The sequence below is a fragment of the Sminthopsis crassicaudata genome, chromosome 4 (assembly GCF_048593235.1).
Source record: "Sminthopsis crassicaudata isolate SCR6 chromosome 4, ASM4859323v1, whole genome shotgun sequence".
NCBI lineage: Eukaryota > Metazoa > Chordata > Mammalia > Dasyuromorphia > Dasyuridae > Sminthopsis > Sminthopsis crassicaudata.
Window position 1 is genome coordinate 282,674,419 of NC_133620.1, and position 15,721 is coordinate 282,690,139.

At 32.6% G+C, this 15,721-nt stretch overlaps 1 protein-coding gene across 1 annotated transcript in view; it reads right to left on the minus strand.

Annotated features, from left to right (window-relative positions):
- DNAH8 (dynein axonemal heavy chain 8) overlaps window positions 1-15,721 on the minus strand; it is a 408,086-nt gene that overhangs the window by 218,018 nt on the left and 174,347 nt on the right. The window contains exons 29-30 of the mRNA XM_074311023.1: window positions 10,468-10,703; window positions 9,141-9,245 (exon numbers count right to left, since the gene is read on the minus strand). Of these exons, the coding sequence (XP_074167124.1) occupies window positions 9,141-9,245; window positions 10,468-10,703 (341 nt within the window). The remainder of the gene's footprint in view (window positions 1-9,140; window positions 9,246-10,467; window positions 10,704-15,721) is intronic.

Here is a 15,721-nt window from a genome sequence, read left to right on the forward strand (position 1 = left end):
GTATACCATCCAAATTATTTAAGGAGAAGTTAAGGTTATAGGAAGAAATGAACAGCAAAACCATACCAATGGGGCTCTTAATTTTCCCCTCCCAGGAACCAATAAATACAACCAAAAAATAAAAAAGAAAGAAACTAAGGAGGTGCATAGAATACTATAAAAGTTAAATATGAAAAAACTTTGGAGAAAATTAAATGGAAATATAAAGAAATGTATCTTTTTCTCAGCAGCACATAGCACTTCCACAAAAACAGACCATATAAAAAGGCTAAAAGCTCAAAATCAAATATAAAAGGCCAAAATATTAAATATATTCTTTTCAGATCATATTGCAATAAAAATCATATTCAACAAAGTGAAATGGAAATATAGATTAAAATTAATTGGAAACTAAATAATTTAATCCTAAAAACAAATAGGTAAAAGAAGAAATCATAGAAATAATAATTTTTATAAAAATTATAGCAATGAAAGAATATAAACAAAATGGAAAAAGAACAGATCAATGAATTCATCATGCAATTTTTAAAAATAAAGAACAAATAACAAATTTTAAAACCCCAATTGAGCACCAAATTTGAAATCCTGAAAATCAAAGATGAGATTAATAAGATTGAAAGTAAAACAAACAGGGAGCAGTTAGGTGGTATAGTGGATACAGTACCAGCCCTGAAGTCAGGAGGACCTGAGTTCAAATCTGGCCTCAAACACTTAACACTTCTTAGCTGTGTGACCCTGGGCAAAAGTCATTTAACCCCATTTGCCTCAGAGGAAAAAAAGATGTTTGTTTTAACAAAAAATTATTGAACTTATAAATCCAAGAGCTGGTTTTATGAAAGAGGCAGTAAGACAGACAAGCTATTAGTTACTTTGATTAAAAAAAGGAAAAAAAACTACAAATATTCAGTATCAAAAATGAAAAGTATGAAATCTTCAACAAAGAAAAAATTAAAGCAATTAATTAATTAATTGCCCAATTATATGTCAATAAGAGAAAAATCTGAGTGAAATCAATGATTTAAAAAAAATAATAACATTTTATTATCAGAATACATGCAAAGTTTTCAACATTTATCCTTGAAAAACCTTCTGTTCTAAATGTTTTCCCTTCTTTCTTCCTACCCCCTCCTCTTGCCAATAAACAATCCAATATAGGTTAATCATGTACAATTCTTCTATACATATTTCCCCAATTATGCTGTACAAGAAAAATCAGATCAAAAAAGAAAAACAAAAAACAAAAACAAAAAAGTGAGAACACTATGTTATGATCCACACTTAGTCCCCACAGTCCTCTTTCTGAATGCAGATAGCTCTCTCCATCACAAGTCTATTGGAACTGGCCTGAATGATCTCATTGTTGGAAAGAGTCATGTCCATCAGAGTTGATCATCAAATAATCTTGCTGCTGCTATGTACAATGTTCTTTTCATGCTACTCATTTCACTTAGCATCAGTTTATGTAAGTCTCTCCAGGCCTTTCTGAAATCATTCTTCTGATCATTTCTTATAGAATAATATTCCATTATGTTCATATATCATAATTTATTTATACTCTAACTCATGAGCATCCACTCAGTTTCTAGTTGCTTACCACTACATCAAGGGCTGTTACATTTTTGCATATGTGGGTCCTTTTCCCAGTTTTTATGATCTCTTTGGGATACAGGCCCAATAGAGAAATACTGTTAGATAAAAAAGTGGCTGGATCAGTTCACAACTCCAACCACAATGTATCAGTGTCCCAGTTCTCCCAAATTCATTTATTCTTATTATTTTTTCCTGTCATCTTAGCCAATCTGAATGTGTGTACTGGTATCCCAGAGTTGTCTTAATTTATATTTCTTTAATCAATAGTGATTTAGAGCATTTTTTTGTGACTAGAAATAGTCTTAATTTCTTCATCTGAAAATTGTCTGTTAATATCCTTTGAGTATTTATCAATTGGACAATGGCTTATAATCTTTGAGTTTTTAAAATTCTTTCATCATATATGAAATGCTTTTTTGTTTTTTATTAAAGTTTTTTTATTTACAAAATATGCATGGGTAATGTTTTAACATTGACCCTTGCAAAACTTTCTGTTACAAATTTTCCCTCCTTCCCCCTAACCCCTTCCCTAGATGGCAGATAGTCTAATACATGTGAAATGTTAAAATATATGTTAAATCCAATATATGTATACATATGTATGTAGTTATTTTGCTGCACAAGAAAAATCAGATCTAGAAAGAAAAACAAATAAGAAGGAAAACAAAATGCAAGTAAACATCAACAGAAAGCGTGAAAATGTTATGTTGTAGTCCACATGCAGTTCCCACAGGCCTCTCTCTGGGTGTATATAACTCTATCACTGAATAATTGGAACTGTCTCATCTCATTGCTGAAGAGAACCACGCCCACCAGAATTGATCATCATTACAGTCTTGCTGCTGCTGTGTATAATGATGTCCTGGTCCTGCTCATTTCATGTAAATCTCTCCAGGTTGGTCCTGTTGGTCATTTCTTACAGAACAATAATATTCCATAATATTCATATACCACAATTTATTCAGCCATTCTCCAATTGATGGACATTGTATTATGATTTTAAAGAAAAGTTCGGATTCACTCATATAAATGACGCTCTCAAGCTCAATTAAAAAATGACAATAAAAAGTTTTAATCAAACAAGACAAGGTACAGACAATTTAGATTTACACAACAAAACAAATAGAAATAAGAACAATTAACAACATGACAATTATAGCAGATAGAGGAAGAGAATACATCACCAATTCAAGGGAACCTCAAAAACTCAAATGGCTGGGAGTCCCGTTTCAGCCTCAATCAACTTGAATTGTGTAAAGATTTTTCCGGGCGGAGCGTCCTCCCCACAGATGAGACTCAGTGGAGATGTAAGATTCTCAGTCTTATATAATACCTCTCTTAAACAAAGAGGGCTTTCAGACAAGAAGTCTGGCATGTATACATGTGTAGAAATACGTGATCTTCTAGTGTTTTGACTTACTCCATATATTATCTTGACATCTATAAAAATACATGACCATCTGGTTTTTTGACCCATTCTATATTGTCTATACCTTGACGTATTTCCTTATCAATTGTATATGCTCAGGGAGGAAACCAACTGCCCTAAGCATAGACATTCCCAGGAATGGCTAGTTCCTGGTATCTATTGTCAAGGACATATAGAGTTCATGGAATGGTCAAATTCCCATAATTTAGAAGCTCAGGCCTGTTAGATTTGAGTGAGCTTACAATTCTAATATGAAATTTTAATTTCTTATTCAGACATCTACTTAGTTTCCAGTTTCTGGCCACTACAAAGAGGGCTGCCACAAACATTTTTGCACATGTGGGTCCCTATCCCTCCTTTAAGATCTCTTTGGAATATAAGCCCAGTAGAAACACTACAGTGTGATAACTTTTTGAGCATAGTTCCAAATTGCTCTCCAAAATGGTTGGACGTATTCACAATTCCACCAACAATGTATCAGTGTCCCTGTTTTCCCACATCCCCTCCAACATTCTGCATTATCTTTCCCTGTCATTCTAGCCAATCTGACAGGTGTATATTGGTATCTCAGAGTTGTCTTAATTTGCAGTTCTTTGATCAATAGTGATTTGAAGCACCTTTTCATATGACTAGAAATAGTTTCAATTTCTTTATCTGAAAATTATCTGTTCATATCCTTTGACCATCTATCAATTGGAGAATGGCTTGAATTCTTATAAATTTGAGTTAATTCTTTATATATTTTAGAAATGAGGAATGATTTATATTCTTATAAATTTGAGTCAATTCTCTACATATTTTACAAATGAGGCCTTTATCAGAACTTTCCCCCAGCTTTCTGCTTCCCTTCTAATCCTGGTTGCATTGGTTTTGTTTGTATAAAACTTTTTTAGTTTAATATAATCAGAATTATCCATTTCACATTTCATAATGTACTCTAGTTCTTTTTTGGCCACAAATTCCTTCCTTCTCTACAGATCTGAGAGATACGGTCTTTTGTTTTTCTAATTTGCTTACAGCATATCTCTTTATGTCTAAATCATGAACCTATTTCAACCTCATCTTGACATAGGATGTTAGATATTAGTCAATGATTAGTTTCTGCCATACTGTTTTCCAATTTTTCGAACTATTTTTGTCAAATAATGAGTTTTTATCCTAGAAGCTGGGGTCTTTGGATTTATTAAATACTAGATTACTATGGTCATTGACTATTTTGTCCTATGAATCTAACCTGTTCCACTGATCAACTGTTCTATTCCTTAGCCAATACCAAATGTTTTTTATGACTGCTACTTTATAATATAGTTTTAGATCTGAAATAGTTAGGCCACCTTCATTTTCATTGTTTTATTAATTCCCTTGAAATTCTTTAACTTTTGTTCTTTCAAACGAATTTTGTTATTATTTTTCTAACTCTATAAAGTTTCTTATCAATTTGATTGGTATGGTACTGAATAAGTAGATTAATTTATGTAAAACTGTTATTTTTATTTTATAAGTTCAGTCTATCCATTAACATTTGATAGTCTTCCAATTGTTGATTTTGCATGGAAAGTGTTTTGTAATTGTGTTCATAAAGTCCCTGATTTTGTCTTGGCAGGTAGACTTCCAAATACTTTGTATTATCTACAGTTACTTTAAATAGAATTTCTCTCTGTGTCTCTTGCTGCTGGACTTTGTTGGTAACACATGGAAATGCTGATTATTTGTATAGAATTATTTTGTATACTGCAACTTTGCTAAAGTTGTTCATTGTTTTTAGTGGTTTTTAGTTGATTCTCTAGGATTCTCTAAGTATATCAATTCAGTTTTTACAAAAATGTAAATAATTGAGATTAGCAGCTAGGGGAATAGAAAGCCTAAATTACTCCATAGAAAAAGAAACCAAACAAGGTATTAATAAACTTCCTAGGAAAAAATCCCCAAGCTCAAATGAGTTTACAAGTGTAATTTTAACAAACAATTAATTTCAATACTCTCTGTAAACTATTTGGAAAAATAGGCAAAGAAGGAATCCCACCAAATTCCTTTTATGACATAAATATAAGGCTGAGACCTAAACCAGAAAGAGCTAAAACAGAGAAAGAAAATTATAGACCAATTTTCCTAATAAATATTGATGCAAAAAACAAAAATGCTATCAGGGCAATTAAAATAATATATCACAAGAATCATATAATATAGTATATATAAGACAGGATTTATATCAGGAATGCAGCATTAGTTCAATATTAGGAAAACCATTAACATAATTGACCATATCAATAAGAAAATCAAGAGACTTTATATAATTATCTCTATAGATGTTGAAAATACAGCAACTATTTGACAAAATACAACACCTATTCCTATTAATAACACTACAAAGCATAGGAATAAAGGGGATCATTCCTTAAAATGATAGATATCTAGCTAAAAGCCTCAGTAAGTATTAATGATAATGAGAATAAGAAGCCTTCCCATGAAGATCAGGAATGAAGCAAGGTTGCTCATTATCACCACTATTGTTCAATATAGTACTAGAAATACTAGTTATAATAATGTGAGGAATTAGAATAGGCAATGAAAAAACAAATTTATCATTATTTGCAGATGATATGATGGCATACTTAAGAAAATTCTGAAGTAGCAACTAAAATTATTTGAAATAATAAACAAATTTAAAAGTTGCAGGATATGGGATATACCCACACAAATCATCAGTGTTTCTTTATATGACCAACAAAGTCTAGTAGAGGAAATAGAAAGAAATTTCATTTAAAATTAGTGTAAACAATATAAAGCATTTAGGAGTCTACCTGCCAAAATAAATCCAGAAACTATTATACAATTATAAAATACTTTTCACACAAATAAAGTCAGATCCAAACAACAGGGGAAATATCAATTGTTCATAATGTAAGCCAAGTCAATTTAATAAAAATGTAATTCTGTTTAAATTAATTTACTTATATTATTTACTTATTTACTTATGCATACCAAACTACCAAAAAATTATAGCTAGAAAAAAGTGACAAAATTAATCTGAAAGTACCAAAGCTCACTACATATAAGTAATCTCTGCTTTATTATGCATCAATTAAAAAAGATTGCAAGCACATAAACATTTATTTAATACCTATTTTGGGAAGTACTATGCCATGTACTTTGTATGCAAGGCAAGGAATTAGTCCTACTAGCAAGGAGCTCAAAATTTAATGGGAAATAACATACAATTAAGTACATAAAAACAAGCTACATATAAGAAAAAATAGATAAAAAGAAGGAATGCAAAAGAATTAATGGGGGATTAGAGGAAGATGCATGGCAAAGTGAGTATTTTTAGCTATGATTTGAAAGAAGAATGGGAAGTCATATGGAAGAGATGAGAAGAGGAAACATTTCATAAAGGGAAAGGCCAGTGAAATGCCTGATGTAGGGAAATGGCATGCCTAATGGGAGGAACAGCCAGAAAGTCGGTATTACTGGATTTCAGATTACAGAGGAGGGAGGGAAAAGCTGAAGGTTTAAGAAGACTGAAAAGACAGGATATCAAGGGAACTAATAAAAAATAATACAAAGGATAGTGACCAAACAATAACAAATCTCATACTATATTAAAAAGCAGTAATCATCAAAACGCTCTAGTACTAACTAAGAGATGATAGATCAGTGGAATAGGTTAGGTACACAAGATACTGTAATAAATGACCATAACAACCTATGACCCCAGCTTTTGGGTTAAGAACTCATTATTTCACAAAAACTGCTGGGAAAACTGGAAAAAAAATAAGATACAAAATAGCTATAGAGCAACATCTCACACAATATAAGGTAAATTGGGTCCATGGTTTAGACACAAAGGATGATATCATAAGCAAATTAAAAGAGGAAGGAATAGCTAACCTGTCAGATCTACTGGAGGGGAAGAATCCATGACCAAATGAGAGAGAGAATGTTACAAAATACAAATTATATAATTTTGATAATATTAAATCCAAAAGGTTTTGTACAAACAAAAACAATATAACCAAGATTAAAAGAAAAGCACAAAGCTGGAAAACAATCTTTATAGTAAGTGTCTCTGATAAAGGTCTCATTTCTCAAACATATAGAAAACTGGGTCAAATTTATAAGCATACAAGCCATTCCCCAATTGATAAATGATAAAGGATATGAACAATTTTCAGACGATGAAACTAAAGTCATTTCTAATCATATTAAAAATATAAATCTATTTATTAAAATGCAAACTAAAGCAACTTTGAAGTACTACCTCATATCTATCAAAGTGGTCACTATGACAAAAAGAAAGTGATAAATATTAGGAGATGAGGTTAAGAACTGATCCAAGCATTCTGGAGAACAATTTGGAACAAGGAGCAATCAAACTGTGTATCTATCAAATTTGATCTATCAAATTCACTAGGTTTGTATCATAAAGAGATCATAAAAAGGGAAAAGAACATGGAAAAATATTTATACCAGTTCTTTTTGCAATGGAAAAATATTAGGAAATTGACAGAATGTCCATCAAATGAGGAATGGCCAAATAAGCTGTGGTAATTATTGTGAATGTAATCAAGTACTATTGTGCAGAAAAAAATGATGAACAGGCAAATTTCAGAAAAATACTTAGAAACACTTCTATGAACCAATGTGAAATGAAATAAGTAGAACCAGAAAATAGTGTACACAGTATCAGCAACATTGTGTGATGATCAACTATGATTGACTTAAGTCCTTGTCAACTATACAATGATCCAAGTACAAATGACTCATGAAGAAAAATATCATCCATAACCAGTTAAAGAACTGGTGAGCTCTGAATGCAGGTCAAAGCATTTTTTTTGCTTACTTTAGGTCTTTTTTTCTTTTTATTTGATTCTTCTTTCATAACTGTGACTAATATGGAAATATATTTTACTTGATAACACACATATAAACTATATTAAACTGCCTCCCATCCTTGGAAGAAGGGAAGGGAGACAGGGAGAGAGGGGGAAATCTGGAACTAAGAATCTTGTAAAAATTAATGCTAAAACTTTTCTTAACATGGAACTAGAAAAAAATTAAATACTAGTTAAAAATTAAAGGAAAGATTTATATGATTCAATTTCTCTGGCAATATGGCTACTAGTCATTAATCAAGAATTTGGAATTTAAAATACCAATTGCTAAACTGAAATTTTGGGGCAGCCTAATACCATAAAATTCTTACCACTTCTGCCCAATTCCTAAAACTATGTCACTGTTATTGTCAAAGTAGAACAGGCCACAGAGGATTGAAAACAATTTAGATTTTTTATCATTGTTTTGTGCATTGGCTTGGACAAACTTTCTTTACTAGGTAACCATCCCCTTTTTAAAATTACTGTCCATTATTAATCCTTAGAAGTCAGATTAAATCTATTTCTGAAGCTGTCTTCAAAGGTTTTTCTGCATGGCAGAAGTTTTTAGAACTTCCATTCCAGTAGGTTAGTCTTCTGATGCTAAGATGAAATATTGAAACTAGTTGTAATAGCATATGCTAGGGAGACCATTGCTGAAGGACTGTGCATGAGAATCCTGAGCTGCAATGGAATTGAATTCCATTGGGTGTCCCCAGGAGGGATCATGTTGCCTGAGGAGGGGCAAATGAGCTCAATTCAGAAAATGACACAGACAGAGACACACAGAGAGAGAAAAACAGGGATAAAGGAAAGAAGAAAGGAGGCAAAGGAGAGGAGGGAAGGAAAAAAGGAAGGGGAAGGAAAGGGGATTGGAATAGGATTTTAAGAAGATTACAGAAAAGATGTAAACAAAATAGGAGCCAAATAGTTCTGCCTTTTTTTAAAAATATAAATGCTTTTTTCTTCCTTCTTCTGAAGTTAGGAATCTTAGTAATTTTTTTTAAATTCTAAGCTTACTGAGGATTTTAACAGTCATCTAACACTGCCCTTATAAATCAATGCCACAAAATTCTAGTGCAAGAGAAAAACAACATATACACTTCTCTCAAAATTCATTTTAATGTAATTTATCTGTAAGACAGGAACTTTTACCAAGTTTTAAATATTTAATATTGAACAAAACATTGTAAAATACATGTTCATGCCCAATGATAAGCAAAAAAAGATATAATTAAATCTGTACTTACAGCTTTGCTTTGTAATTTATTAAATGAGTATCTTAGTGTATCAACTGCTTCAGATTCTTCTTTTGTTACCTCGACTTCAAATCTATTTAAAATGGTATACGCTTCCTAGAACAAGAAGGAAAGTTTTTCATTTCTAAGGTATTTACAAAAATATTTGAAAAAAGAAATATTGAAAAAGATATGAAAAACTATGGCCCTGTGCTAAAGGAAACCAAAAAGGCATTCAAAAAAATCAAGAAAATGAGCTCTTGTCATGTATGAATAGTGTTATGGGACAAATATCTCCTCTGAGTTTGTGTAGTAAATAACTACTGACAAAATAAATCTACCACAGTGCAAAAATTAGAGCTAAAAAACCCTTCTTTTATTATGCTTAAGTATAGATTCAAGAGGTAGATAAATAATCCTGAACAAAAATTAGGATTCTATTGTAGATATTTTTTTAATAGAATTATGTCAGTGACTGACATAGAATTCTTTTACATATTGCAATCTTGTATATTTCTTTTAGGCTATTAAAAAAGACAGATTTTACTATTTCCTTCAATTATCATAAAAAGTTAAACAAATATATTTAAGCAGAATCATAATTTGATACATCCTCTAAGGAAACAAACATAGTTAAATAGACTCTTTAGATAAACTGAATCAGATTACAGATTAAATTACTTTGAGAGTTCACAATAGACTGTTTAAGAGATAATATTTACATGTGAACCATAAACAGATAAATACTTACTCAAGTCAAATTATTTGGGAAGACCAGACTCTGTTATTTTAGCTTTTTATCTGAGGAATGTTTGGGGCCTTAAGAAAATTTTAATATCTATGGGACAGGTTTCAACTAGCTTAATGACCTCCTAATGGAGAGAAATGGCCCTAATTTCTCACACCCCAACTAATAAAAACTAATAAAAGGAAACAAAGATGAAAAATTACAATAGCACCTATGGACAAATATTCTCTCACCCCCCTGGGAAAACACAAGTTAGCTATTTAAGTCTATGCTTATGGTGAAGCAATGCAGAATGACTTAGGTAAGAGAAACTGACTAAACAAAAGCAAGAAGAATAGTAATCAGGTCACCATTGCTGCTGGGAACATATCACGGGCAAGGGTTACTCCTGAAGTGGAGCAGTCCCTGCCATCACCTTTAAAGGCTAAGGCAAAGCTTGCCACCTCATAGTTATTCTGAAATTGTCTACCCTAACCTTCACTGGGGAGTTGAGGTACAGTGCCCTTGTGTGAGATGATGCTAGTGTTAGTTTACAGCTTTAAAGAAAATAACTACTTTCAAAATATTATTTCAAAAATTTAAATTTCTTACTTCAATAGGTCCTAAAGTCATATCCATTTGTATTTCATTATCACGTATATTGGCCAAGGCTTCCATGGCAAATCTGACATCATCTAAGTCACGAATGGGCCTAGATAATTTTTTTAAGTATTCATTTATAAACGTTATCATGTCAGTCATTTTCTTTTTGTATTCTTCATTCAAGTATCGACAAAGTAACATCTTCCATGCCTTAGCTTCAATAGACAAAGCTAATTTCATTGGATCTAGAGAAGACAAAGAAAAAAATACTTAATAGATTAACATCAATGTTTCTAAACATCTAGAAAATGAATTGTAGGAGGACTTCCGGGGGCAGGGCCAAAATGGTGGAGAGAACACGTTTCCTTCTGACCTTCTACAATCCTCAAACTAATTAGCAAATCCAGCCTCTGAATTAGCTCCAGACCAGCAGAACCCACAAATATTGGGAATGCAACAAATTATCAGGAGAAGATAATTTCAAAGATCACCAGAAAAGATCTGTTTCAATTGGAAATGGAAGGGTAACAACTAAGTTTAAATAGCTGAGCACAAACTTCAGCACAGACAGTGCAGAGTCCCGGGGTGGTGTACACTCCACAAGGTGGTGCACACTCTGCATGACAGAGAATCTACAGGGAGGAATCTACAGGAATTGATAGCAATGTTGGCTACTCTGCCCTGTTTTCAAGCCAGTAGATTAACAAAGAAGTTATAAAACATCCAACACAAACACAAAAGATCAATAGTGAACCCTGAAACACTAGAAACTCACAGGACCTGGCATTGCCCACCCAGCACAGGTAGTGAATCAGCACTGACCCAGCATAGCTGCAGATGCTTATAGAGGAAGCTGCCACTTGTACAGGAAGCTTGGAAAACTTCCCCTGCCCTAAAAGTAGGCCTTAACTTAAAAAAAATTTAGTAAAAAAGTAAAGAAAACTCTGACAATATGTTTTTATGGTAAAAGAGAAGAACAGATATCAAATCCTGGGGAGACTAAAGGTAGATTGTCTCCAGATGAAGCCCCAAAAGGTGATAAAAACTGGTCCCCATACAAGACTCTCCTAGAAGAAATTAAAAGTATCTTCAAAGAGAGTTAGAAGGAAAATGTGGAAAGGAAATGAAAACTTTGCAAGAGGGTTTGGAAAAGGCATATAACTCATTAAAAGATAGATTTGATAAAATGGAAAAAGAAAGTAACTCCCAGAAAACAGAATTTGTGAAACAGAAAAATAAAATAACTCCTTAAAAAACAGAATTTTTGAAATGGAAAAAAATCTATAGAACAAAACAACTCATAGAAAAATTCAATTGGACAAATATAAAAAAAAAAAAAAAACCACAACAAATAAATGAAAATAATTCACGAAATTTCAGAACTGAACAAATGGAAATAAATGACGCAATGAGACAAAAAGAATCAATCAAGCAAAACCAAAAAAATGAAAAAATAGAAAAAAAATGTAAAAACACCTAATTGGGAAAAGAACTGATCTGGAACATAGATCTAGGAGAGACAATCTAAGGATTAACGGATCACCGAAGACCTCCTGAAAGAGACCCCAAAATTAAAACCCCAAGGAATATAATAGCTAAATTTGAGAACTATCTAACCAAGGGACAAATATTACAAGCATCCAGAAAGAAACAATTCATATACAGAGGACACACAATAAGGATTACTCAGAACCTAGCAGTTTCCACTTTAAAGGATCAAAGGGCCTTGCATCTGATATTCCTAAAGGCAAAGGAACTTGGAATGCTGCCAAGAATAAATTACCCTGCTAAACTGAACATTTTCTTTCAGGGAAAAAGATGGACATTCAATGAAACTCGTGAATTCCATTTATTTTTTTTTATTTTTTTAAATTATTTTTATTATATATATATATATTTTTTATAATATTATCCCTTGTATTCATTTTTCCAAATTATCTCCCCCTCCCTTTATTCCCTCCCCCCGATGACAGGCAATCCCATATATTTTACATGTGTTACAATATAACCTAGATACAATACATGTGTGTAAATACCATTTTCTTGTTGCACAATAAGCATTAGATTCCGAAGGTACATGTAACCTGGGCAGATAGACATTAGTGCTAACAATTTACATTCACTTCCCAGTGTTCCTTCTCTGGGTGTAGCTACCTCTGTCCATCATTGATCAACTGGAAGCGAGTTGGATCTTCTTTATGTTGAAGATTTCCACTTCCATCAGAATATATCCTTATACAGTATTGTTGTTGAAGTGTATAGTGATCTTCTGGTTCTGCTCATTTCATTCAGCATCAGTTGATGTAAGTCTCTCCAAGCCTCTCTGTATTCCTCCTGCTGGTCATTTCTTACAAAGCAATAATATTCTATAACCTTCATATACCATAATTTACCCAACCATTCTCCAACTGATGGACATCCATTCATCTTCCAGTTTCTAGCTACAACAAAAAGAGCTGCCACAAACATTTTGGCACATACAGGTCTCTTTCCGCTCTTTAGTATTTCTTTGGGATATAAGCTCGAATTCCATTTATTTTTGATGAAAAGACTAGAGCTAAACAAAAAAAGTTAACCTCCAAATATAGAACTCAAGAGAAGCATTACAAGGAAAAAAGAAAAAGAAAAAAAACTCTTTGAGAACTGTATTTTTGTTATGAGAGAGTACATCTGATTTTACTGTTATAACATAAAAAGAAACTAAAAGTGGAAAGGGGATTTTAACAGAAAAAAAAAAAGGGGAAAGTAGAGGTAAAATGAGGGAAATCGTATTTCAGAAAGAGGCAAAGAGAATCTATTATAATTGAGGAAAAGAAGGGAGAGTGATGATTATTGTATGAATCTTACTCTCATCAGATTCGGTTCAAAGAAAGAATATTAGATATATTTGGTTTCACCAAAAAACTTCTCTCATCCTATAGAAAAGTGGGAGAGGAAAGGGGAAAATAGATGAAGTAGTCTAATAGAAGGGAAAACAGAAATAATAGGGGAAAGGTATAAGAAAGGGAGAGGCTCTCACTGAATAAATTCTGATATATGAATATTATAGAATATTATTGTTCTGTAAGAAATGACCAATAGGATAATTTCAGAAAGACTTGGAGAGACTTACATGAACTGATGCTGAGTGAAATGAGCAGGACCAGGAGATCATTATATACTTCAACAATACTATATAATGATCAATTCTGATGGACGTGGCCATCTTCAACAATGAGATGAACCAAATCAGTTCCAATAGAACAGTAATGAATTGAACCAGCTACATCCAGCAAAAGAACTCTGGGAGACGACTATGAACCACTACATAGAATTCCCAATCCCTCTTTCTGTCCACCTGCATTTTTGATTTCCTTCACAGGCTAATTGTACACTATTTCAAAGTCTGAATTTTTTTGTACACCAAAATAACTGTTTGGACATGTATACGTATATTGTATTTAATTTATGCTTTAACATATATAACATGTATTGGTCAACCTGCCATCTTGGGGAGGGGTTGGGAGGGAAGGAGGGAAAAAATTGGAAAAGATTTTGCAATTGTCAATGCTGTAAAATTACCCATGCATAGCATGGACTCACACTTAACACCACATACTAAGATAAGATCAAAATGGGTCCATGATTTAGGCATAAAGAATGAGATCATATATAAATTAGAGGAACACAGGATAGTTTGCCTCTCAGACTTGTGGAGGAGGAAGGAATTTGTGTCCAAAGGAGAACTAGAGATCATTATTGATCACAAAATAGAAAATTTTGATTATATCAAATTAAAAAGCTTTTGTACAAACAAAACTAATGCAAACAAGATTAGAAGGGAAGTAACAAATTGGGAAAACATTTTTATAGTTAAAGGTTCTAATAAAGGCCTTATCTCCAAAATATACAGAGAATTAACTCTAATTTATAGGAAATCAAGCCATTCTCCCATTGATAAATGGTCAAAGGATATGAACAGATAATTTTCAGATGATGAAATTGAAACTATTTCCACTCATATGAAAGAGTGTTCCAAATCACTATTGATCAGAGAAATGCAAATTAAGACAACTCTGAGATACCACTATACACCTGTCAGATTGGCTAAGATGACAGGAACAAATAATGATGAATGTTGGAGGGGATGTGGGAAAACTGGGACACTGATACATTGTTGGTGGAGTTGTGAAAAAATCCAACCATTCTGGAGAGTAATCTGGAATTATGACCAAAAAGTTATCAAACTGTGCATACCCTTTGATCCAGCAGTGCTACTACTGGGCTCATATCCCAAGGAAATACTAAAGAAGGGAAAGGGACCTGTATGTGCCAAAATGTTTGTGACAGCTCTTTTTGTTATAGCTAGAAACTGGAAAATGAATAGATGCCCATCAATTGGAGAACGCAGTTGGGTAAATTATGGTATATGAATGTTATGGAATATTATTGCTCTGTAAGAAATGACCAGCAGGATGAATACAGAGAGGCTTGGAGAGATTTACATCAACTTATGCCAAGTGAAATGAGCAGAACTAGGAGATCATTATACACTTCAAAAACAATACTATAGGAGGTTGTATTCTGATGGAAGTGGATATCTTCAACATAGAGAAGAGTTAATCCAATTCCAATTGATCAATGATGGACAGAATCATCTACACCTAGAGAAGGAACACTGGGAAATGAGTGTAAACTGTTAGCAGTTTTTGTTTTTCTCCACAGGTTATTTTTACCTTCTGAATCCAATTCTTCCTTTGCAACAACAACAACAAAATTTGGTTCTGCACATATATAGTAGCTAGAATATACTATTACATTTAATATGTATGGTAATGCCTGCCATCTAGGGGAGGGGGTGGCGGGAAGGAGGGGAAAAATTCGGAACAGAAGGGAATACAAGGGATAATGTTGTAAAAATTTACCTATGCATATGTACTGTCAAAAATGTTATAATTATAAAATTAATAAAAAAATAAAATGAAATGAAAAAAAGATATATATCTTGTAAATAAAAAGCTATAATAAAAAAATGTTCATTGGTTAATTTTAAAAAAGGGAGAGGTTCTCTAAAGAGGAAGGACTGCTTGAGGTAAGTAGTGCTCGAGGTAAGTAGTGCTCACAAGTAAAATACTGGCAAGGAGGGAAAGAGGAAAAGGAAAGAGAAAAGTATGATTTGGGATTAATAAGATGGCAGGACATACAGAATTAGTAGTCTTAACTGTAAATGTGAATGGTGTAAACTCTCTCATAAAGTTTAAGCAGATAGCAGACTGGATTAAAA